At 34.9% G+C, this 25,348-nt stretch overlaps 1 protein-coding gene across 5 annotated transcripts in view; it reads left to right on the forward strand.

Annotated features, from left to right (window-relative positions):
- The window catches only part of ANKIB1 (ankyrin repeat and IBR domain containing 1), an 84,524-nt gene that overhangs the window by 41,267 nt on the left and 17,909 nt on the right, over positions 1 to 25,348 (forward strand). For all 5 annotated transcript variants that reach the window (XM_027639518.1, XM_027639515.1, XM_027639517.1 and 2 more), the window contains exons 3-9: positions 4,398 to 4,698; positions 8,457 to 8,639; positions 15,024 to 15,141; positions 18,610 to 18,818; positions 21,064 to 21,152; positions 22,892 to 23,036; positions 24,367 to 24,533. In XM_027639518.1, coding sequence (XP_027495319.1) covers positions 4,398 to 4,698; positions 8,457 to 8,639; positions 15,024 to 15,141; positions 18,610 to 18,818; positions 21,064 to 21,152; positions 22,892 to 23,036; positions 24,367 to 24,533 — 1,212 coding nt within the window. The remainder of the gene's footprint in view (positions 1 to 4,397; positions 4,699 to 8,456; positions 8,640 to 15,023; positions 15,142 to 18,609; positions 18,819 to 21,063; positions 21,153 to 22,891; positions 23,037 to 24,366; positions 24,534 to 25,348) is intronic.

The following is a 25,348-nucleotide window of genomic DNA, read 5'->3' on the forward strand; positions in this document are numbered from 1 at the left end:
AATTGAGTACTAGGAAATTATTTGACCTATTTGGGCAGGTGTACCATACTTGGTAGGAGTCATATGAATGGGAACAAATGGAGGCATTTCTATTTAAGAAAAATACAGAATTGGAGGCTGGAGTGGATTACTCGACATGAGCGACCTTGGAACGTCTGTGAAGATTTCAAATTTCAGAAGGAAGACTTAACTCTTCACAGTCTTCCATCAGCAGTGGTGACAGTATCATTGACAGCCTCCCGGATGCTTCCTTTGCTCTTGGTCCAAATTATCACTGGTATAACCTTGCACCTTACTACAACAGGATACTCCTAGTGTTTGTGGGAATTCTGGTAGTGTTAATAACAGTTCTTAGGCAAGGAGCCAACTGAATTAAGGCTTACAAAAAGTCAGGATAATAGTATTTGGGTTTTCTTATATAGTCTTTGTTTTACAGTAGGAATAGTCATTCTTTCCTGTCCAGGTTTTTACTACATGCAGGAGATTCCTAGGCTGTAAGAAAGACTTAAGAATCTCAGTGAAACAGAGAAGAAACTTTAAGTACTAATAAATAATTTTCTAGCACTATATAACAAATAAAAGTATCAATAATTATGTTTACTGTATGTGGCTCTCAACATCAGGTAAATAATATACTCTTCACAAAATGATTTAAACTATGACTAAAAAGATTTCTTCAAGTGCTTGCTAGTACTGTGGTTGTTTTGTTATACTACATTTGGGAGAAAAGTACTTTGAGTTAGTGAAATAATCATGATTGATATTCAAAGTTTAATGCATTAATATTGGCCTACTATGTTGGAAGCTGAATATTCAATAATTGTATGAATTAATTCATTGCATATGAGTTTTAAATTATTGGGTAACAGGACTTGACTCTTCTGTTTGTTGTTATAACTCATGGCTTACCTATACTGCTCTTAATGCTCTTAAAATACTTTTCTTAATTTTCATACTTCTCTTAAGGCTCTGAGCTTTAGGTTTATACCTTCACTGGAGTTTGCAGTGTAACTTTCTTTAGCAATCTGTACTTAAAGGTCTATCCAACCCAAGGAGCAGAGGGGATGTTGTGAAAGGGAACCCTGTGCAGATTATTTTGCGTTATTGCTGCAACTCACCTTTTTCTAGTACCTTACTTGTCTTGCTTAAAGCAACAGTGTAATTTTCTGTGTAGTTTGTATAGTATACATAAGTGCTTTGCATTCAAAAATTGGTACATTCCACTGTTTTTGATCATTCAGACATGCTTTAGTCTCCAGCTGTCAGAACTACCTTTATAATCTCATTTTACACTAGTTTTTATTTTGGTTTTATTTTTTCACACATAGGTACATTTTCATATGGTTTTATGTGCATATATATATATAGCATTGAATCACAGAATGGTTTGAGTTGGAAGGAACCTTAAAGATCACCTAGTTCCAATGATGTATGTCTATATATAGCTATAATGTATATGGCATTTGTTTAGAGAGACAAAGAGACTGTAAACGTGGTGTTTTTCATGCCCCCAACCATTAAAAATTTTATTAAAACCTGAAGAAATGGTTGTGTTGATGTTAGTTTCCCAACTGAGGGCATGTCCCAGTTGTTTATTATTCAAGTTCACAGCCTTGCGATCTTGAGTCTCTTGCTACTTTTCTGCAAATGCAGATAGTGGTAGGTGTAAATGTTACAGTCCTTTCCTTTTTGTCACTTCTTCAACACTTTTTTCATGCTTTTGTCACCTCAAGTTAGGATTCTGCAAAGAGCTACAGCTTGAAGCAAAATCTGGAAGCTGCAACTAGAGTAAAGTCTGGCTGCCTTGCAGTTAAGTGATATTTCCCATAGGCAATGCATATTTTCACTCTATCAGTACATTTCCAGGCAAAATTTAGCTTCTTATTCCTCTGAAGTTGTGAGCCAAATTGCAGGAGTCTACAGAACTGATCTGTGGAAGTCTTATGCACCAAATACCACTGTTAAAAATGGAGTCTTGTTGAATAATGAATTTGTGGATGTAAAATTTACCCTTTTTTGGATACTAGTCATCTTCTCTGAACTTTAAGTCATGGGTTCACCTGGCTTTTCAACATTGGCTTGACTTCACCTTGCACTGAAGAGGTGATCATATCCAAGTACCTCTATAGAATACATCTCCTTGTCCTCCAAGGACAAGGAGGTGTATTTCTTTTCTCCCTCCCTCCATTCTTTTCTCCCTCTCACCCATTCCCCTCCTTCTATCTGTCTTTCCCACCTTCCTTCCCCTCCTTTCTTTCTGTCTCTAGTTTCATACTATGAAAAGCTAATTCAAACCAGCAAATTGATAGTGTTTGATACTGGTTATCTTACCATTTCATGTAATTGACTCTGAAGCATTTTGCCTGTGTTGCTAAATCCCTTTCCTCCAAAAACAAACAAAAAAACCCCAAGCAAACAAAATATGCTGTAAATTTTTTTGACAAGATCTTTAATCTCAAGTTTGGCATATTCATATTTCCTAACAAATGCATCTATCATGTCAGCTATCATGGAATGAAAGAGAGATTTCTCTAAGGAACATTTTTGCTGCCAAAATAGGGCAACGTAGAGGAGACTGTTTTGTTTTTATCTTTTCCTCTGAATACTTTGTTGCCACTTATTTAAAAGAAAACAGTGTTTTGACAATAAGCTTCCTTATGAATTCAAACTGCTCAGAGATTTTCAGGAGGAAGAAAGGACAGAATTCTGACTGAGAAACAGCTACCATCAAGACATCCTTCCATCGCAGGACCAGACCATCTGTGCCTAATTTTTCCTACTGAAATACTTGTCCAGACTGCTTTCAGTAATTTCCAAAACGGAAATTCCACATCCACCCTGTACAGCCTCTTCCTTTATTAATAAAATAGTTCTAGGATTATTCTATGTCCTGAACAAAGCATTGACAAACTGTTAGAGAAAGGTGTACCATGTGGTGCCCGGTGGGATGTGTTCAGGGACAACAGAAAGAGGAGATGGCATTTAGACTTGTAACCATAGCATATGGCAATAACTGAGGTAAATAACATTTTCTTTTGTCAGTTTGGTTACCAAGTTCTTCTGCTCACCACTGTTCACCAAGAGCAATATTGTCTGATTTTTTATTTAGGCAGCACCTGCTTTCGGGTGACTGAGCTGCCTGAAAGTGTTTGAAACTGTTTTTAATCAGTCGTAGGGATGAGGTCAGGGAGGGTAGAAGCTGGTTCCCTGCGCTGATATAATAAGGATTCTAGAATAAATGGTTTCTTTCATATTTGTAAACTGTTTGGAGTCAGAGAACAACCTGGAGAGGAGACATACAGTGACTTCTGCAGGTTTTATGTGGAGGATGGTTTATGGGAACGGTGCACGCATTTCTGCAGTGACTTCTTGAATGTACGTGCCATCCTTCTGATTTACCCTGATATTACCTCTCTGGGAACTAACTGTCCTTTCTCCCCTCGCATGGAATTCTTTCACCATTGCCGTCTCTCTGACCCCAGTGCTTCAAAGAGGTGGTCTTTCCTCTCTACCATTTCCTAACATTCACTCTCCCTTAAGAAAAAAATATTATTGTAGTGTACATCAAAAGGCTAAAGCAAGTTTGGGTTCACAGGGCTTGTATAATTTGTTTTAGTTCTTCTGTTTCAGGTCTGGATTGTAACTTCTAAAAATCCTTGCTGGCAAGAAGCAGCAGGGAGTTCTTTGTCTCAGGGGCTGTTAGGATTCAAAACTGATTCTAAGAATCAGCCTGTTTCCCTTTCATTCCTAAGCAGATCCTTTTTGCTGGTATAGTTTATTGTCCACTTTGCCTCTAAAGCATTCAAGAGGAGACTTAAATTCTTGCCAACCTCTGTCATCTGCGTAGGGGAAGATTTGCATTATGTTGCACTTCCATATATTCTAGAGTGAGAAAGTAGTCTTTCCTCAATGCGTGCAGAGCTGGCAGGAAAAGTATTTAAATTATTTTAAAAAATAGTAAGTGCTGCATTGACATCTGACTAAAGATACAGGAAAGGAAAATGAATTTTTAAGAAATTACTCCTTCATCTATTTGCAAACAGGACACAGAGCAGAAGAAATAAATTATCTTCTTCGTCAATCTTGTGACTTAATAACATTTATCACAATACAACACAGAATTGTAAAATAAACTTTGCCAATTAAAATTTATCTCACACACTGACAAATTACATATGATACTTAGAGATATTTCAATAATTCATCTTGATCTTGGCTCCTAAGAGAAATGGAGGAGTGCTGTCCAGTAGTAATTATCTGTTAAAGAACATTTATCACTAACTAATCAGAATCCTTGCAAGAAAAAGAGAGCTGTCATAATAGACTCTTCCCACTTCAGCAAAATGAATGGAATTGTGTGCTAATTATTTTTCTTTTATTCTTTCCCCCCCTTGCAGAACTTTCCTGTTTGTTAGAGATGGTAACCCAAATAAACGGAATGTGCACAATGAGACATCTATGCACTTACTGTGTATGGGACCTCAGATCATGATCTCAGAAGGAGCTCTTCATCCTCGCCTGGCACGACCCTCAGAAGATGACTGCAGAAGAGCAGATTGTCTGCAAATGATCCTGAAGTGGAAGGGAGCAAAGCTGGATGAAGGACAATATGAACGAGCAGCCATTGATGCTGTTGATAACAAAAAAAATACACCTTTGCACTATGCTGCTGCCTCAGGGATGAAAACCTGTGTCGAGGTAAAAGTTCATATATAATTATAAGTTTATATATCTGGTTATTAGTAAACAACATGCAGTGTTTCACAAAGCTGCTTTGGGTGGAATCTCATATAGTATATTGAATTAACTTTTTAATTCTATTTTTCATTAATTGGAAAAATTGCAGAGATAAACAGCCCAAAACATGCACTGTAGAAAACAATTAAAGAAATGTATTATATATATATATGAACTTCATAACATAAAGTCCTCAACATTAAGAAGACTCCTGTAGGCTTATAAAAGTTGAAATTAATTACAAGATTGTAACAGTGGAGAAAAAGCTTTAAAGTAGACATAGGCATACCTGTATGTGTAAAGAGACTTGAAAACTGCCTTAGAGAAAATCAAAACTCTTTTTATTTTGCTCTGTACTGAGACTGGGAAATGCTCTCCATGTTTCAAGAGCAGGCTTCATGTCTTTAATTTACAGTGCCCAATTTTTTTAAAGGATGCCATATATCTGTGTTAACATACTTAAAGATAATTACCTTTTCACAAATTGAAAATTAATGTTTATGAAACTAGTGGATAGCAGTGAGTAATTGGGAATGACTTTTGAAGGTTTATTTATTTTTAAACTATATCAAGTAACGAGAACTAGTATTTAATTGTGCTGGTAATTTAATTTAAAGAACAGAAGAACAGACATCTAAAATTTTCAAAAACAGCTAACATCTTCATAAGTCCGTCTATTTTAACATCAAGATTTGTTTTTTCAATGGCAACAATTGACTCAGAGTTCAGCATTTATATGTAAAATTTACATTCTTTTTCTTCTGTGCATAACTTCATGTTTATTGAGACTACACTTCACTCATTAACTTGATATCACCAGCAAAATTTACATCACGTCTTTATCCACCTACTTTTCTAGATAACTACTTCATACCTTAAACAGTCAGGTCCCAGAACCCCTTGGACTTACTGGTCTCTGCAGTAAAAAATTATGCTTTCCCTGTATTTTCCTGACTTTCTCTGGAGGTATTTTTAGTATTGGGGCTACTTTTCCTACCTTCTAATCTTGTACTGTGGCAGATTTAGGCAATAGGTTGCATATTATAATAAGCAGTTAAGAAATTTCATATTTAAGTTTTATTAGGACTCATGAATATAAGTACCTTCTGATGCTGGCTATCTGTATTACTGTTTGGTTTATTGATTTTTCTAGAACCTCTTGTGCTGAGACTTCAGTTTGAAAGACTTACTTTTGTGTCCTTCATAAAGTATATGTTGTATATCCAGAGAGAACCTGGACTCCAACATTTCATACCACTTTTCTGCTTTTATGTTATTTGAGATTGCTTTTGCACTTTGTCCAGCAAACAACTTTACAAACACGTTGACAGATTTTCTGTGTGATGTTTTAAAATTATTCTGAGTTGTTATACCTTGGTATACTGCTCAAAAAACAGTCAGATTCTTCTTTATTGTGATTTTACGTTTACCTTTCCCAGGCTATCTTCTTCACATATTCTTCATCTGGAGACATCTTCAGCTTCTTATTACCTGTATGATTCTGTCCTGTAACAGTATCTTGAAAGATTCTTCTGATGTTTCTAAAATTTTTTTCCACTTGACTTTTATTTAATACTACTTTTTTTAAAGTAGGCAGTGGATTATTTGTCTTTTTACTGCTTCTGCAAGAGTGATGATTCTTAAGTATATTTTGGAAATTGTTAATGAGTGGTTCTTTGATGGTTAACATTTTGAATTAGGTCTTGTAAACTGCTATGGACAAAGTCAGGAGTTGCTTCTCCTCTCGTGTTCACTTATTGTTTTTGCTATTATTCAGTCACCTATGTACTCTGAAATTTTAACTTAAGCATTGTTTATTAGCTTATATATTTTCTCAATATACTTGGGAGATGCAGTAACTGAAGTTCCCTTTATTTTTGTGGTTTCTGTCCTTGCAGTATTTCTATTCTCGGTCAGCATGTCACCTTCATTGTTACAGTTTTGGTCAGGTGGTCACCAAAGCTTTTTACTTGTTTAAGTCCAGAATTGTGTTCCACTGATGTTTGTTGATAGAGTTAGTTTATTTATTTATGAGTTTGTTTGGATTTTTTATTTAAAAAAAGGTAAATAGCACCACCTTTCGAATACTGTGAACTTTCTATGGTTCTCACATAATACATTTGCTGATTGGATTGCTATTTGACAGAGTTTGGACACCGTTATGTAGTCTAACTAGTTATGGTTTCTACATTAGGAACATGGTATACACCCCTAAGTTCAAATTTTATTTTGTGCACCATGTGGTAGAGGACTTGGATACTAAGATAAGTAGCTGAGATATCTTAAGTCCTGCAGTCTGTAGACCTTCTAACTCCTTTGACAGGAACAGGTTTATGAACAGGAACACTACATGCCTTCACCAAGCCTGAAACAGAGACTGGTGAAGGAATTTAAGTTATCTCTTTGTTCCTGGAAGTATTTGAGGATTAGAATTCTTAACAAAACAAAATGAGATAAAAAACTGAATTGCCTAGTCCTCAAGTTGTCCTTCGTCTCTCCAGTAGAGAACCCCAGGACCACCTTTCGCCCTGTTTTTGTGATGGTTACTCTCACTTCAGAACAGCATTCCTCTTTCATCATCTCCCTCCTTTCCTGTAACTTTGCAGGAAAACCTCAGTCCTGTATCTTCCCCTATCCCCACCACACCCAAATAAGAAAAGGAAAACCCAAATATAGATCCTTGCAGATGAACCACCTACTAGTTGATTTGTTTTGAGTTGATAGTCAAATGTGCAGTTCTGACACATGTGTTCGACTTCTCCTCTGAGCAGAACAGCTGTGTGGAACCCATTGCTAATGATAGTTTGGGCAAAGTTAATGTGCTTACCCCAAAGTACTGAATAGAAAAAAGTAACTTTCATGCTGAATACATTTGATTTTATGCAGATGCATCCCACTCTATCACAGTATAAGTAATAATAATAAACAAATAATAGATAATAATAAATAGGCAAAATGGTCCACTTTGGCCTTTAAAATCTGTGCATATGTTGTCAGATCAGTTTATAGCAAGAGACAAGGCTGACAAGTTAATGAGAGCAGAACAATTAGTGTTTATTAGTTAGAGACTGCGTTTTGGGGGGGTTACTGTCAACAGACAAGTTTGGTAAAATGGCACAATACTAGAACATATTAGAATTATTGCCATTAGCATTATTTCATTTCACTTTTCTCACCACAAAACCAAGGTACTACCAGCAGTATTTTGTTCTCCCTGTGAATTGGTACCCTATCATCCTTCCTACCCAAGGAACCTCCCATTTTCTGTCACTAACAGTGTACCACTGCTGGGACAAATGGTGGAGTTATACCCATGTAGAAAGAATATTTAAAAGTGTTTCTAGCTCCATCTTGCCAGGTGCTTGGGGGCCTCAGGCCTCTCATTTTCTATGGAGCACTGACCATATCAGTAAAACAGTATTTTAGTCTTTAAAACCTCACAGAGACATTGTACAGCATTGCCTGGTAATATACTTTTGAGATTTTGTGGTTCTGTGGAATTATGGTAGATATAGGTCTAATTATGCATGAAAATCAAGCAGTAATTTATTTAATAACTGTTGAGAATCTTTCTTTTCCAAAGACCATTATTATTATATTTGTCTCTCTGTTTTTCTTCTTCATATTTTTTGTTCTCTTCTTAAGTGGCTTGCCTTTTCTTTAGGCTATTATTAGAGTTGCTAATTAATAACTGTTTACTTTGCCATTTTACTTTTCAGCTTCTAGTAAAACATGGTGGAGATTTGTTTGCAGAAAATGAAAATAAAGATACCCCATGTGACTGTGCAGAGAAACAGCACCACAAAGAGCTGGCTCTTAACCTGGAATCTCGAATGGTATTTTCACGTGATCCTGAAGCTGAAAGCATTGAAGCTGAGTATGCCGCTTTAGACAAAAAAGAGGTCAGAGGATACTCTAAATCTGAAGTATTTTACACATTTATATTTGTAGCAGTTACATTGTGACAAAAGTCTGCAAAATATTTCAGTAGGCGCTGTCTGTACTTTGTAAACAATTTGATTTTAGCACAGCTCTTTATAACTTTCAAGTTAAGCTCAGAGAACATAAATACATTGTCAAAATTAATCAGAAATTTTATTCATATACTTAATTATGTGGACTGTCTTGAGAGGCTTGCAGGCTGTAAGGCTGAAGAAGATACAGTGAGGCCAGTAAACTGGGAAACACTTTCCCTTAACCAAACATTTTTTATATTTTTTATTTCTTAAGATGACTTTTTGTCTCAAAAATGAGGGCAGGAGAAATTCTGAAAAGGAGAAGATCTGTGGGATAGAGAAGGGAAACTGTTCTCGTGGATCTTCCCAGACTGAGACTAGTTGAATGTTACCAAAAATCAGCTGAGTAGTGCAGGACTTCAAAACAGTGCCTTTCCTTTCTTGTTTTATAACATGATGCCTGAAGCTACTGCATACCAGAACTGGTACAAAAAACAGGTAATAACAGGTGGTGTTGTTTCCAAGTCAATTATCGAGAGAGACAATTCACTGACACAAATTTTCTTGAATTTCGTTATGCCTTACACATGACTATGATTCAATAAGAATAATTTGACCAGAAAAATTCTGCGTAAAAGTTCCCTCCCCACCCATGATCAGATTTTAATTATCTAAAATTCTAAATAAGTATACATAGATAATATCATTCAGTAAATATTACAAAGTAATTCTGTTTAAATTAAAGGACAGTAGATTTCTTTATGGCTACTTCCCTCAAAAAGAGCATGGCCTGGCCTTTTACTAGCTTAGTGCACCTAGGACTTAATGATGCTTAAAAGAAAATTCATTTAGATTTAGATATGAGTAGGCTTAGATCACATTAACTGTTCCCATGAAAAATGCCACTAATGGTCACTTTTACTTGAAAGTAAGAAAGTTTTTGTACTGTTCAATTAATTTCTTTACTAATTTTCTTGGATAAATTCAAATATAAACAAGCTTAATTAGATTGTTTATTCCTAGATGAGACATTTTGAGATGAGGTTTAATATACTTGAATTTACATTGAAATAGCAAATGTAATTAACTCATTTTAATTTCTCTGAATATTTCCATATTGTTGTAAGAAGATAGTTGGAAATGATATTTTCTCTCTTGGCAGAAACACTTTAAAGTCTGCAGCGGTTTCCTGCTACAATTGCAGTTTACCACTCCTTTGGTTATACAAGTAGAACTGTTTGGATGGTTACGTTGTCAGCTGGATTATAGCAATGTTTAGACTTAAAAGAAAAAAAAAGTTTTAAAGAGTGGTAATATGTAATTGTTTTATTTAGGCTGACTAATTTTTATCTTTATACCATGGCTTTTCTGGCATGTACACCAGCACAGCTAAGAGAACGGGGAACTTACAAATATGGGTGGGGCAAATCAAGAACCACTTGAATAGGCATTTCAGCAAGAGAAAATACTGTCTCGTGACTGTTTGAAGTGGATGATGAGCAAAACCAGCTTAAAGACTTGATAGTTACAAGAAAATATGCAGTTGTCCATCTCACATACCAGGGCAGCTTTCCCAAATCCCAAAAAATGTCAACCTGGAATTCAGTACACTAATTGATTATCTTGGGGATTTACATAGAGCGATTCTGCCTTTGTGTGCTCCCTTCTGGTTTTTCTCCTCTTTCCTTGTGACTTTTCCATGGGATAATTTCCCTAACTTCTTGTTTAGCTGTAACAGCACAAGTGTTGGCACAAGAGAGATAACAAGAGCATGCAGCCATGAGAAGGTAATTTTTCAGTCTTAGCCCTCAGAGTGGGCTTTTCAGTTGAAAAAAAAAAACAGCCTTAGAAAGACTTGCACTGAACTGCAATCCAAATGACCACATGTGCTCATCCTACAGGTCTGTGCACAAATGTCTGGAATGGGCAGTGGAAGCTGCAATTACCACTGGCTTATGGTGATGCCTCCATCTGTTATCTTAATGGGGCATGGGAAGTAATCCAAAAGCCTTTCCCAAAACACAGATGCTTCACCAAAATTGCCTCTCAAAGAGAGTCCTGTATTTTTTCCTCTCAATTTCATTTCCATATATTATTAAACACTGAGGTACCGAGTGTACAAAATGCTTGTTAAACGTAATATTTAGCCTGTAATCATTTGGTGATGTCCTTCAACATCCTTCCAAGACACAGAATATTCATTCATGAATAATTAAAATACTTTTAATATGAAGAAGTGCATTTTCAAAGTAACTTCATCCCTTAAATGAAGGTTACAGGAAAAGATACATCTGAAAACCATGAACAGGCAAATGGACTTAACTCCAGTGTTTATGATATGCATGGTAGTATCTGGAATGATAGTACCCAATTCCTCCCCTTCCAGACCTGCTGTGTTTACAGGAGAACAATCCTTTTTTTCTTGATTCTTTGCTCTTACTTTGTTGAACAATCTCAAAAAAAAAATCTTTGTTACATAAAATCTTAAGTTTAATCTTTTAAATCTAATTGAAGATAGACTAAATAATATGACAGTGATTATTTTTAAACTGCCTTTATAAGTTTTGGTTGTTTTATTTGCGCAGTCTTTTAAATTTCTGTTTACTGTAGCATGGGAGCATATTTGTCTTGGTTATGTATCCCTGGGAGATAACCACATTCTTCTTTTCAATCACATCATACAATGTTATGAACTTACATAAGAAACACCTGGGAATGAGCAGTACCTCAGAGCAGATCATCCAGAACAGTTTTGGCTCTTTGTCAGAGTCGGTGGAATTTATTGTGCAAGCAGAGTGTATGATTTCTTCATTCATTATACATCTGTGCCCCTGAATACTGTAGAAATGCACTGATAGTGAATATGTCACAGATAATTTATTGAGTGTATAGTAATTGGAATGGTTTTCTTCAGTTCCTGAATTGATGTCATATAAATATACAAGTTATGCAAATACCATAAGTACAAAGAGAAAGGAGTTATCTAAAATTACTAAAAATTATTTTATCTCTACAGATAGAGAATGGTTTATTAAGTGAAAGAAGGGGACTACAATTAGTTAAGATATATGTACACTCACGTATGTATAGTGCATATAATTGTAATTGAATGAGTTAAATGGAGTATAAATAATTTTTTTAATATATGACTTCATTAACTGTAGAACTCCATCCACCCATAACGTAGGATATTTACGTGAAATGTTTTGACACCATTTAATTATATAGTCATCACTGCAGCAAATAGTTACTTTGCCACTGTCTATTTTAATGGGACTTCAAAAGAGAAGAAAATAATAATAGTTTGAAATGAACTGTTAAAATAGTCATCTTACATACTAAAAGTATTTTCAGGAGAAAAAAAATATGTAATTTATGATACCTAAATGTTAGTAGTAAAAACTTGAGAAGAAAATAGTTTAAAAGAACAGCTCTTGAGAATACAAAAGTGTTGGAATGTGTAATGAGAAGCTCAACAATGCATTAAAGTAGTAATTCAAATAGTATATTCAAAATCATTATATAGTTGAATGATGCTAATATTGAACAGTGTCTTTTTTCACAGCAAATATCAATAAAGAGCTCCTCAATAAATGAGCATTAAAGGAGGTCTCTGAGCATCACAGGCTGTAACCAAAATCCTTTATAGTATATGGCTTTGCAGAGACAAGTCATCAACATTTGAAGTAGTTTAAAACAAAGCTCTGTGATGTTACATAAAGGATGTGCATCCTTGTAACTAAAGAGTGTATCTTCACAAGTCTCTACAAAACTATCTTGTACACATTAACATTGTTAAGCGTTCCCATTGTATAAAGTCTTTGATCTGGAATTTCCAGATTAAACTATTTAATAGTGTCAGCCTAAAATTTCTTTTCTTTCAGCTTCTTCTGTGGGCTCATATATTACTTTATGAAACAGATGTCTGAAGTTTCAAACACATTCTTAGGAAATATTTCCCTCATTACTTAAAAAGATAAAATTAGGATTCTTAAAAACTGAAGATCCAAAAATCCCCACTGGGTTGTGTGGAATGCTCCAGCTGAGATAATGTAATAGTCTGTTACTCAAGGGAGATACTTGCCAGTGTTTGACCTAGAACCAATCAGTTAAATATAATTTTGAGCATATCTGCATTTCAGGATAGAATACTGTGTCCTAAAATATGCACATATGTTGCAAGTTTAACAGAAAAGACATTTCTTCTTATGATATATATGTAGTCTTCAAGAATTGAGTACTGTTGTGCTGACAAAGCTACTTGTTTTACAACTGCATTTCAGAATGCAGTTCAAATGCACTCACGATGATTTACTCTTTGCTTCCATTTTTTTGCTGTACATACGCACAATTATAATCATTCTGGCACCCATGTTTTTATAAATTAAATCTTTTGTATGAAATTAAGGTCAGTCAAATTCCAGCATACTATGAATCAAGTGGCCTAGATGTATTTCAGTGCAAGCCATTAATGTTCAGATTGTCCTTCACTGAGTCATGCATGGTCAGTAATGGAAGGACATACAGAAACTCCCTGAACTTGGGCAAACAAGATATAGGTCAGGACACTCACAGTTCATTTCTCTTCTGCTTTGCTTGCTTTCTAAAAAAGGACAAAGACCCAGTGCAGAGCCGTGGCTCTTGCTGATCACAAAGTTCCTAATATTGAGAAGCACCTCTTTATTTTACTGATTAGCTTACAGGAGACATCCTTGTGGGAGCCAGTTATGGTTTTAGGTGCATTTTATGGAGTTTATTGTGATGTCTAGATTATAGGAAGGAAGTTATATTTTTAGAGTAGGTGTCTCAAAAGAAGAAAATCGTTTAGAAGCCCAGGGTATTCATTCTCCTCATCACTTCTGCCTTCTGTTTGTTATCATCAAAGGGCACAGTAGACTTTTACTTAGATTGTAAATATCCAAAGACATGACCAGTCTTTTGCTTCCTGGCTATGTATGTATGCATGTGTGTGTGTGCTTATAATGTAGCACTGGAGACTCCTGGACTATGCTCTGCATAAAAATCAAAATATAGATAGTAAATAATGATGCATGGTCTTAACTGTGGTTATCATTGCTGCTCTGTGTCCTTTCACCTCCAAATTGCTGAAGACATTTGCCATTTGGTGGGCACAGGTCCTGATTAATCCTGAGCACGTATCATTTTATGTCAAATGCTTTAAATATTTTGTTGACTAATCTTTATAGGAGTAAATAAAATCGGTACATGTAAGAATAATATTTTTTAAATACCCTTTCTGTATCCATTCTCTGTACATGCCCTCGCACTTTTTTTTCTCTTTCTACCTTTTGTCCATTTTCTCTGTGCAACACTAACAAATATATTATTTGCTGCCATGTTCTTCCTTTCTTAGTTTTAAAAAGGAGTCTGCAAAAATATGTATGCATCTCTACTATCTTGGTTGGAGCTAATTCAGAATCCTAAAATTATTCCTTTTTGTCTTTCTGATTTGCCTTTTTTTTTGTTATAACATGGAGATGGAGCTCCAGACTAGGAAGGAATCTACTCTGACTGTGTAGGGCTATCAAAATTGGCCATTGTTTCTCAAAGAGTTTTGGCATCTTCATGTACAATGAATCCCCAGCCTTGGAGATATTCAAATACCATCTGAACAGGGTCCTGGGCAGCTGGCTCTAAGTGACCATACCTGAGTAGGAAGGTTTGACCAAATGACATCATCTGCAAGTCCCTTCCAACCTCAGCCCTTCTGTGTTTCTGTGAATATTGCCTCAAAAGACCTGTACTGACTTCTGTTCACAACTTCTCACTTTCTAATATCTCAATGTGTTCTCCCCCAGATCAATTCAAAGTTAACAGGTCTCAATTAATGTATGAAGTTAGTGTCAAAGAATCTATATGCAATGTATGCTAACCTGTCCTTTCTCTTGCTCTCCTCTAAATCCTTAGTTCAAATCTAGTCAGGCATTCTCATACCTATTCCACAATATCTGAGGCTTAATCACTGAATCAAAGTTCAGCTGGATTCTGTGAAAATCTAGGGTTTTTTGAGAGAGAGAGTTAGTGTTAGGCTAGCTTAAGATTTGAACATGCCCTCCAGATATAATGGAGAACTCTAGAGATACTGCTTTTAGATTTTGAAGTGTACAAAGATGGTATAAATACTGCAAAATGACAGTGTTCCAGTATAGCTTTGCATGGTCATTGGTGTGCACCCTGAATAAATATTGTCACATCTCCCAGCTGAGATGGTGATAAGTAACAGTGCTTTGAATGCTTTCATTTTAATACTGCATTAGAGACTGACTGGAAAATACTAGACATAAATTGTCTTTCTTCTTCTTCTCAAAGCCATATGAAGGGCTAAGACTTCAAGACCTGCGAAGGCTAAAGGATATGCTGATCGTGGAATCTGCTGACATGCTCCAAGCCCCACTCTTTACTGCAGAAGCTCTACTTCGGGCACATGGTAATCCAGATCCTTAGAGTCTAAAGAAACTGTTTTCAGCAAAATCAAAATGGCAGTTGTATGTTAGACTTTTATTTCCAAGTAAAAGAGAAGTAACGGTTAATCAAATAGCAGGAAACAGAGCACAGAGTACTTCAGAAAGAAGTACAGCTGCAGTATGTCAAAAAGCAGTGAGGCAGACAGGAAAGCTGATAGGAAAGTGATTCAAACTAGGAATTACAATGGAAGACATTTTAGCTTGAGCAGTGTGGAGAAACAGAGCTGTCCTATTTGGGTGAGACACAGAAGTAAAACTTTCATGGTTTTATATATTAAAAAAGTCAAATTCATCAATCCTATTTTTGTCAGACCTTTGGTTTACTGCCACTATATATTTGTGCGTAAAACTGGATCCAATTTTTTTTTATTTATTTTTTGTTGCAGTAAAAGCAATCTGACCATTGTAATGGTTGGAAATTGCTGTGGGGTTTAAATCATATGACTGTATGTCCTTTGAAGGATTTTTATACAGGGTCTACTTTTAACACAGGGTATGCTTTAGTGTGTGTGCATATCTGTATCTAGTTTAATTTCACTGAAATAAGTATGTGCTCTTGTGTAATTTAATCTAGGGTTGTTAGAAAGGGGATATACTGAATTCAGTGTGTTTGCTCCAGACAAAAGTATTTCTGAAACTCAGTGTAAGCTTTAGGCTTTGATTCAGTGATTCAAAACTTATGCTTACTGAAGCATCTGCATTGTTATTTTATGCCAAAGGAACTACTCAGGCAGTTAATGGTTTGCATGCTCATCACCGTGTTACTGGATTAAGCTTTCATACCTTATTATTGTTGTGGGCTCCTTGTGAAGATCAATGGAAGAGGGAAAAGTGAAATAGGAAGACTTATTTTAAACCCACAACTTTTGGTAGAGTTTCATATGAAGAGTTGTGGTACCTGAAATTCATCTCTTTTACGTTATTTTCCGTAGCTGGTATTTGCATTCCTTTTAACATTGAATTAAGTCAACGTGAACATGTGCCAGTATGATATTTAAGGCATAGTCTTTGCATATGATTTTTTAATGTTGAATGTTTGTTTACTTCTTATATTGTATTTATAATATGTTCAATATTTGAATGCTGAAAATTATAAATATTTGACTGAATAGGCTCCATAACCTGTGCAGATATTTTGAAGAGGAAAATTATGACAATACTGTTCAAACTCCCAGCTCAGTCTGCAATAAGTCCAAAATCAGTGAGGTTGATGTAAACTGTGCTGAAATGTCTGCCAGCATCTAGCAAGCAGGACTTGGAAGTTGAGAAGAAATCAGTCTGTGTTGGAATGGTCATTCTGCTGATGTTGCCTTAGTTATGTAGGGGTAACTTAATGCAACTGGCCAGTGTGCAGAAAGAAGCCCAGACAATTAGCAAGTCTTGAGAAAGTAAACTGTTTGCCTGTAGCTGTATTGGGTCAGCTTAGCAAAAGGAATAACTGAGCTATTTACAAAGGTTTAGACCATTGGGAAACATCAAATGTCAAATTGTAATGTTTTTTGCATTAAATCTTGAAATTCGTGAATGAATAATGTGAAATCTTAATTTACATTTCATGTATGAAAAGCATGTTTTAAATGCTTGGAAAGATCACAGATACATAGTATTTAATCGAACAAATTTTGCTTTTCTTACTGTACGACTATATCAATTTATCAACATAGTCTTTAAGAATTGAGTGTATTTTTCTTTTCTTTTCTTTTTAATTGAGAGACAGAAATACAAAGAATTAGAGCCAAGATGAAAACATGTTATTATGGCACTCATGAAAATAAATAACTTTACAGTTTTTCTGCAAGTATTTTTTCAATGTTGTCTCTGTTTCTCTCCTAGTTCATTATACAGCAGGTGATTTCAGGATAAAAGAGAGGCAACTGAGCAAATATAACTTGTGTTTTACTAAAACTCCTAAGTTAGTAAAGAGAACACAATGGATCCATTTAGTAGCATGTCTTAACCCTTTCTAATTTTAAAGATACAATACAATCAGAGAAAGTTAAGAAAATTTTTAGCAAATTTTATATTTTATCTGTATCTTAACATCAGTCAATTCCCATCTGAAGGATTATAAGCTCAGGGTAATTTGAAAAATGCTGATAAAATTTATAATTTTTGAAGTGTAAATATGTTCAGGGTCCATATCTTTAAACAAATGAAATTAAACTAATCCATTATTTGTTTTAGTTTAGACAAGTAAGGACCTGATCAATAAATCATCTTCAGCTTGAAGAATTTTTTTTTTCAGATTAGGAAGGATCAGATTTTAGTATGACTGCAATCATTATTCAACAGAGGCAATATTTTTACTAAGTTCAGTGCTTAGGGACATATATCTTTTTTGCCAGCACTAGTACAGTATAGGAATACTATTTATCTTTTCCTTATAAAATATTCAATAAAAATAAGCCATCTCTTGATTAATAACATTGATGTTCCTTTGGGAGTACCTAACATTTAAAAAACGCCCAAACTTTAAAATATTTATTTTAAGTTATAGGAAAAAATTGGGAAATTTCTCTTTCTTTATCCAATTCAATTTTCCTTGAACTGTGCATAGTGTTGATGGTATTAGATTCAAATCCATATAGGAATTTGATAGATTTATATTTAAATGAGAACTTTAAAGTATTTTTGATAGAAACCCCCCCTGTTCTTATCATATCTTTAGAATTAATATTACAAACCAGAAACAGAAAATATTTCAAACAATTGTGAAGAAAGATTTTATTTAGTTTTAAGGTACTAATATATAACATTTTGTTTCACTAGTTCTTTTTTTGTATATAAGTGAGCAATGTTAATTATGAATAAAAGTAAAACATTCTTTAACACTTAATTATAGAATAAAAGGTAGGAAGAATATATGCAATTTTCTTTGTAATCATGTGGGGTTTTTTATTTCTTTTTTCCCAGAAACACATCACTTACATAAATATATATATATATATGAAGACTGGAAACTCATTAGATCACGAATCTTTTTGCAATCCAGTTTGAATCTTAGTTCTTCTTCCTTCATTTCATGGCTTCATTTTAAAAAAAAAAACAAACCAAAAAACACAGTAGATAAAAGTGAATCCATATTGAACAATTACTTTTTTCACAGAAAGGAAAAATATTCAAAATTCTGTGCTATAAGGGCTGCTATATTTTCATCTGTCTGTGAAAGTCAGTACAATTCTGGTTTCCAATCAAATCTCCTAGCTGCTACAGTTGCTTTAAGTAAATAACAAAAATGATTTTAAGACTTACAAAAATACGTTGCATTATGTATTATGTTGGAATGTGTTCTCTAAAATGTAGTCCAAAGTTCCATTCACTCACACTTTATCATGCTTATTTATTCTGAAAAGGTTTAGTTTAGAATTTATATATGTATGTATTTTAAACATTGTCAGTTGCATAATTGCCTGTATCTGTACTTACTGAAGACTGGGACAGGGAGAAGTTACTTGAAGCATGGATGTGTAACCCAGAGAATTGCTGCCAGCGTTCAGGGGTTCAGATGCCAACTCCCCCTCCAAGTGGATACAATGCGTGGGATACTCTCCCTTCTCCACGAACTCCACGCACTACTCGCTCCTCTGTCACTTCCCCTGATGAAATCAGTCCCTCACCAGGAGACATGGAGACAGCTGTGGTAAGTTTATAAATAGATCTGATTTCTAAACATAGTGCACTTGTGTAGACAGAGCTGCATCGTCCTCCCATTCTGAAAGGGCATTTGTAAAGGTGTAAAGTCTTTCTCTTGCCAAAAGTGGTGAACAGAGAAGTTGACACCCTAAACATTCTATATGATGAAACAGTTGAGCGTCTGGCTAACGTAAATCATTCTGTTCTTACCTTGGCTGTAAGTCACAAACTGTCATTTTAGCCAGCTACAGGGACATCAGTGCATCTGGTTCTTTTGAACTTCTCATCTCATCCTTATCAAGATGTTCACTTTCATTGTATCCATTTCCCTAAATGTACTCAGTTCTGTGAACCTTGCCTTTTGAAATTTTTTTTTTCTAGAAAACAGAATTCTCTTTGTCTGCATTTTGAAATGTCAGCCCACTAGTGTACTGTAAGCTTATAATTACTTTTACTATGTGTGGGCTGCTTGAAGCGGTTCATAACGCTATTGCAAATTTGAAATATGAAAGCTCCTTTCATTAAAATCAGTGTGGTTCTTTTGGAAGACAGGGTTCTCTTTTTAATAATCTGCAGCTGCAGCGTTTTAAAACTTCTGCTCCGTGACCTAAACATTTTTCTAGAATATTATATGCAGTCTTGCAAGTGGATCATCCCTACATCTCATATTAAAATTAAGATTTTGCATTCCTGCATAGAAATTTTTTATTTCTTTTTATTGTAAAATGCTTAAAAAGAAACTGTATAGGAGGAACATGGTTATTGTACATTTATTTACATTAGAAGTTAAATATTGTCTGTGAATTTAATGGAAGATTATATGTCTTCAGTTCTACATTGTGTATTTTGGTTTTCATTAATGGTCCATAAGCCAGGAATGCAGGTTTGAATAATGATTGCTGTGCTATATGTAGTATGTCTAAATCCAAATTCAGAGTTATACATTTAGTCTTCCTGTTTGTTTAAAAATCTTATCTAAACTATCAAATCTATCAAAACTGTCTTCAGAATGTTGTTGATTAAACAATACATATTTTTTTGAGGTCTCTCATTTTGGCAGGAACATTAAAACTAAAAGGAATAGATAAAATAAAACCAGCAGCTACAAAGCTCCATTTCAGATTTTGCCTTTGCATCCTATCTTATAATTAAAACTGTACCAGTAAATGTTCTTCCTTGATATTTTGAACTCAGGGCTTCATGAAATTCCTTATTTTAAAGTTATGTTTTAAACAAAATTTAAAGCTTTTATAAATTTAATAGTGAACATTTTTGGTGCATTGTCAACTTTTAAAATATTTAATTTTGGCAAGACAATAAGCTGAAATGACTAAAGCAACAGTAAATAGCTTCACTGAGTTTTGCACTTTAAAGGCTGACTTCTTTTGGTTTGATTTTGTTTTGACTGTGATACAAGTGCTTGTAGAGTGGCATACCACAGGTTAACTTTCTGAAAATGTCCTATGTGTGTATAATATCAAGTGTATTGAAAGTTGAAGTAAATTTTCATGGAATCTTTGTTCCAATGAAAAGAAAAATCCGTTTGTATTCCTTGAAGAACATTAATATTTATTTTCACACAAAACCACAACCAATGACTGGTTTCATCCCTATGCATTAAATGTTTTCAAAGTAAGGGTCTTAATACTCAATGTTATTTTTTCTTTAGTATCATACTTCTGTAAAATTCAGCAGTGGTGTCTTCTGTTGGAATATTAGTAGTGTAACTTTTTATTTGGATTGAAAACATCAGTCTCTTTTACAAAATATTATTTACGTGGATGATTACTTAAAATATTTGCTGCTGCTGCACACCCAAGCTGTTCCACCTTGATTTTGCCCTGATTGTGTGAGATGCCAAACATTTCTTGTAGCCTCTGTCATCTCTGAAGTAATTTCTGGGTGTCTGTGAAGCTGATGACAAATTCAGGTCCCTTTTGGACCCAGAATTCTAACTCTTGAGATCCCAGCACTCTGCAGGGTGAAGCACTTCCTGAGTTCGAGGACACAGCAAAAGGCAGCCCAAAATATGCTATTTGGATAGGAAGGTATAGAAACAGAGATACCTAATCTTTCCCATTTCTATTTCTATAGCTTAAATAACTATTTTTTTCTGATTGCAGTTAGGGTTTTTTCCCTCTGCTGAGCCCTTCTTTGAATTTTCACTGAGACTTTCCAACATAACTTGTTCTGCTAACAATATGAAAGGCTTTAGGGTGTTTCTTAATCAGAAGCATTTTTTTCATTTACAGTGTGACATTTGTATGTGTAATATTTCTGTATTTGAAGACCCAGTGGATATGCCTTGTGGACATGACTTCTGCAGAGCATGCTGGGAGGCGTGAGTATACATGCTTTTCTATCGTGAGAAACTTTCATACTTGCCATTTTGAAGAAGAAAGGACAGAGACTGTAAACAGTTTTAAAGTATTTTTGGGGTTTCAAAGAGTTGCTGGTTTGAACCTATGAAGTATTTTAGTTGTCACTCAAACAACTGTTACTGACTATTTTAGGCTTATGTAATGTTTGTTTTCGTCCTGACTCAGCAAAACTCTAAAGCAAATGTTTCAAGCCTCTGTGTAAATAGAAAAGCCTACTCTGGATTCGTTCAGTGTGCATGTGCTGTTGGCAGCATTGGGGTTTACACTTTCTAAATTAAGTGCTTGCTTAATTCCCTCTCTTGATTTAGCATACTGAACTTAGGCCTTGTAAATCCATTTCCAGTCAGAAAAGCAATTGAAATGCTTTCTTATGTTGAGGGTTAATAACTGAGGGGTAGGTTTCACTTAGAAGTTGTATTAGTGTAATGCTCTTGTTACTTCATAGGTCAGAACAGTCATGCTAGTAAAAAACTCAGACATGGATAATTATGCTAGTATAAATATTAATCATACTTCCCAGGAATAATTATATCTGTATGCAGTGCCTTTGTATTCATCTGTGTCCCCATTCAGGAGATTGTACTACTTGAACTGTAGCACTGTAGTGTCTTGTTACAGTGTCATTTCAGCACAGCTATTCCTACTGCAGATCAGCCCAATTTGTGTGAACCCATCCACCCGAGGTTAAGGAAGAACACTTTCTTTTCCACAGGAGCTTTTCAAAGGCAGTTCTTTTCAGCAGCAAGAAAATTGGTAGTCATGCTTCCCTTGTCTTGCAAATAGCTGTGCAGGGCTGTAGAAGTTACCAACAGATCACTGGCTTGACATGATGCTTCTAATTTGGTTGCTGTACTGCGGTCTGTGCAGTACAGAGTCCTGCACAGAGCCACAGACTCAGAGCCACAGCCCAATGTCAAGCAAGTGTTTGTAGTGGCACATCTAGGGTGGAATTCATATTCCTGAGCCAGTCATTTCTAAGTTACTCAGAGCATAGCCAGGACTGAGTTATCCTATTCTAGGACATGAATCCAAGATGGGATGAGTTGGCAACTCTTTCCACCTATCTATTAAAGGATCTCAGGTGACTACCTTAGAATAGCTGTCTGTCCTTTGGATGATTAAAGTTAGATGAGTATCATCCTTGATGTCAGATTAATAAATATATTATAGCTTTTAAACTAAACAACTCTGCAAACTGTTACAAAGTCCAGCTTTCAGCAGATTTCTGAGCTCATTCTGTCTTGCATTCTGATGCTTAGGGACTACAAAGGTCACCATTTAGACATTTATGTTCAAGAGCAGACCTGTTTTTATTAGCACAATTGTAGAAATTAATTGAGTATCACATTAATTATTTCCTAGATTAATTACATTTACATGCTCCATTACTCATTTAAGGTAGAAGTAATGCTCAGTTTAATTAAACATTGCAGAGCTCTCTGATAAATGGCAAGGATGGAAACCACAAACACATGAGGCTAAATGTTGCTGATGATGCTCACATTTGGACCATGACTGTTCTTTTTTTTTTATTATGCTATTCATCAAATTTGTAGCCCTTTTGACCAGAAAGGGATACTTCTTATTCTTTGTTTAAAAATTGATTATTGTGAATATCTGTGAACTTAGTGTAAAGTACTCGACAGCCTTTTAACTTTTACTTTTTATTCGCAAATACTGACTGACAAAATTCTGGCAGATTTTTGAATCTGAAAATTCAGGAAGGTGAAGCTCACAACATTTTTTGCCCAGCATATGATTGTTTCCAGCTTGTGCCTGTAGACATCATAGAAAGTGTGGTTTCCAAGGAGATGGACAAAAGATACCTTCAATTTGACATTAAGGTAAATTATTAAACTGTTCTTGTATTCTTGAACTGTAATTCATTTTATAAAAAATAACTTACAACTTCTGTGTGATATATCTGTAACTTTCCAAGTAGAAGTTCATAAGCAAATACATATACTGAGTTATTGGCTATCTTATATACCATAATATCAGTGTTTGCTATACCACAGAGAAAGAAAGAAGGAACATTATTCCTTAAGTGTAAATGCCATACTTCCATAATATGTTACCTAATGCAGTATTAATAAAATAATTTGATCAAACTCATTTTTGTAACAGGTGAGATGAAGGTTTTAAGCAGCCAGGGTTGATTGTGTTTGCAACATGAAATTTTTAAGAGTTTTTGGATTATTTTTATTACCGAGAAACAGTTTACATTCAAAATTAGTACCTGTTTACTTTTAAAAAATTTATTAGTTCAAGTGAATTACTGACATTTCTTCCATCCAGTGCTTGATATGATTAGTATATATAGGAAGAGGAGGAGTAGGGAAAGCTAGATTTGCTTTTCCTGTTTGGTTTTTTTTTAATGTATTTATTTTCATCATTGCAACTTGTTTTTAAAAGCAACCTTTTAATTCACCTTTTTTCTTTTATGCTAGTGTAGTAATGAACTAGTCTTTGAGTAATGTGCTACTGATCAGTGGTGGCAGGGCAAAAGAAAGTTGAGAAATATTTTTTAATTTACAGTCTCTTTAATATACAGTAACAATCGTACACAGTAAGATGCAAATTAAATTATCAGATATTATTAATCTTTTATATCTTTTTAGTGGCTGGTGATCAGCCTAGGTTTGAAGCAAAGTAGTGGAAGTTCCTTTTCCTGCTCATTTATTAGGTATAATTTTTACAAAAGAAGACTTGTCACAATAACCAAATAGATTGGAAGTAAATTCCTGAATTAGTCCAGTTCTGATTTCAGGTTTGTTGTGGATGGGATACATTTTGGGATTTTTGCTTAATCAGTAAGGTTTTAATTATTTTCATCTGCAAGAGTCAGTTCTGTTAATGAATGTATTGCCAGCACATATATAGTAGAACTTTACTGTAAGCCACATCACAAAGGAATTGACTTGCACAGATTGAATGTTTTGTTTGAAATGTAGGTACACTTCTTAGTGTAGGTTTGGAGTACTGTTGTTACTGAAAAAAAAAAGATATTACTTTATTCCCTTTTATAACTATTTTAAAAAGTCTATCATCACAGCCACAAGATTGTCCTTATGCTTTTGGCTTTGTTCCTTTAAGGGAAGATTATGAATACAGATTTATATCGATGAAATCTGATCTTATGTAGTCAAGTATTTTTCTTTTTTATTTCCACAGGCCTTTGTTGAAAATAATCCTGCTATTAAATGGTGTCCTATACCAGGATGTGAAAGAGCAGTAAGGCTAACAAGACAAGGATCAAATTCAACAGGATCAGATACACTTAGCTTCCCAATGCTGAAAGCCCCTGCAGTAGATTGTGGAAAAGGACATCTTTTCTGCTGGTTAGTACTAGCAACTTACCTACATCTCCATAAACTCACAGTCACTGCTAGTGCAGGTACTAATTCAAAAGTCCCACTTAGGACCAAAGGTGCAACAGAAATTTGTATGGAATGGTATGTGACTATATTATCCTCTATCCGTTCAGTAAATAACCCCATGTGCACAAATACTTTAGTATTTTGGAGCACAGCAAAGGTTTATAATACAATACCCATTATTGGCTCTGTTAGATGCAAAACAACAGCATGGACTGTTGTGATGTTCTGTTCTGAGGAGACAGAGGAGAAATGGGATACTGGTAGAGGGATTTTTGTGTCTGCTCTGGATTGTTGTAGTATAATTGAAACATGAATTATAGTGCAGAAAATCAGCAAGTTTTAGCTCTTTCTGAATTTTGGTAGAATCACATGAGAGAAGTTGGAGTTTAAAGAGGACCATGAAGGACCATTTACTTCAGACATAGCTATTCTGTTTGCAGGATCACTCCGTCTTTGTTTCACTTTAGGATCAGCACTTTTTCTTTATGTTAACTTGAGTCTTACGATGAATACAAGCTCAAGAAGGAGTAAAAAGCCAGATATTTTTTAAAACACACCGCGCACTGCCGATCTTCAGCACTTCCAAGGAAAGGACAAAACAACATCAATGAAAGTAAAAAAGTTTTGGGATGTTTTTCTGAAGTGCAGAGCAAAGCCCTGTCATAGTTCCTTGATGTTGTCAGACTTGATAATTTATGACTAATGTAGTGGGACATCTTTTCTCTCTTGGAAAATCTAAAAGGGTCAGCCAAAGTATAGATATTGAGACAAGCTGA

This window comes from Corapipo altera, unplaced genomic scaffold (genome assembly GCF_003945725.1).
Source record: "Corapipo altera isolate COAL_440 unplaced genomic scaffold, ASM394572v1 44, whole genome shotgun sequence".
NCBI lineage: Eukaryota > Metazoa > Chordata > Aves > Passeriformes > Pipridae > Corapipo > Corapipo altera.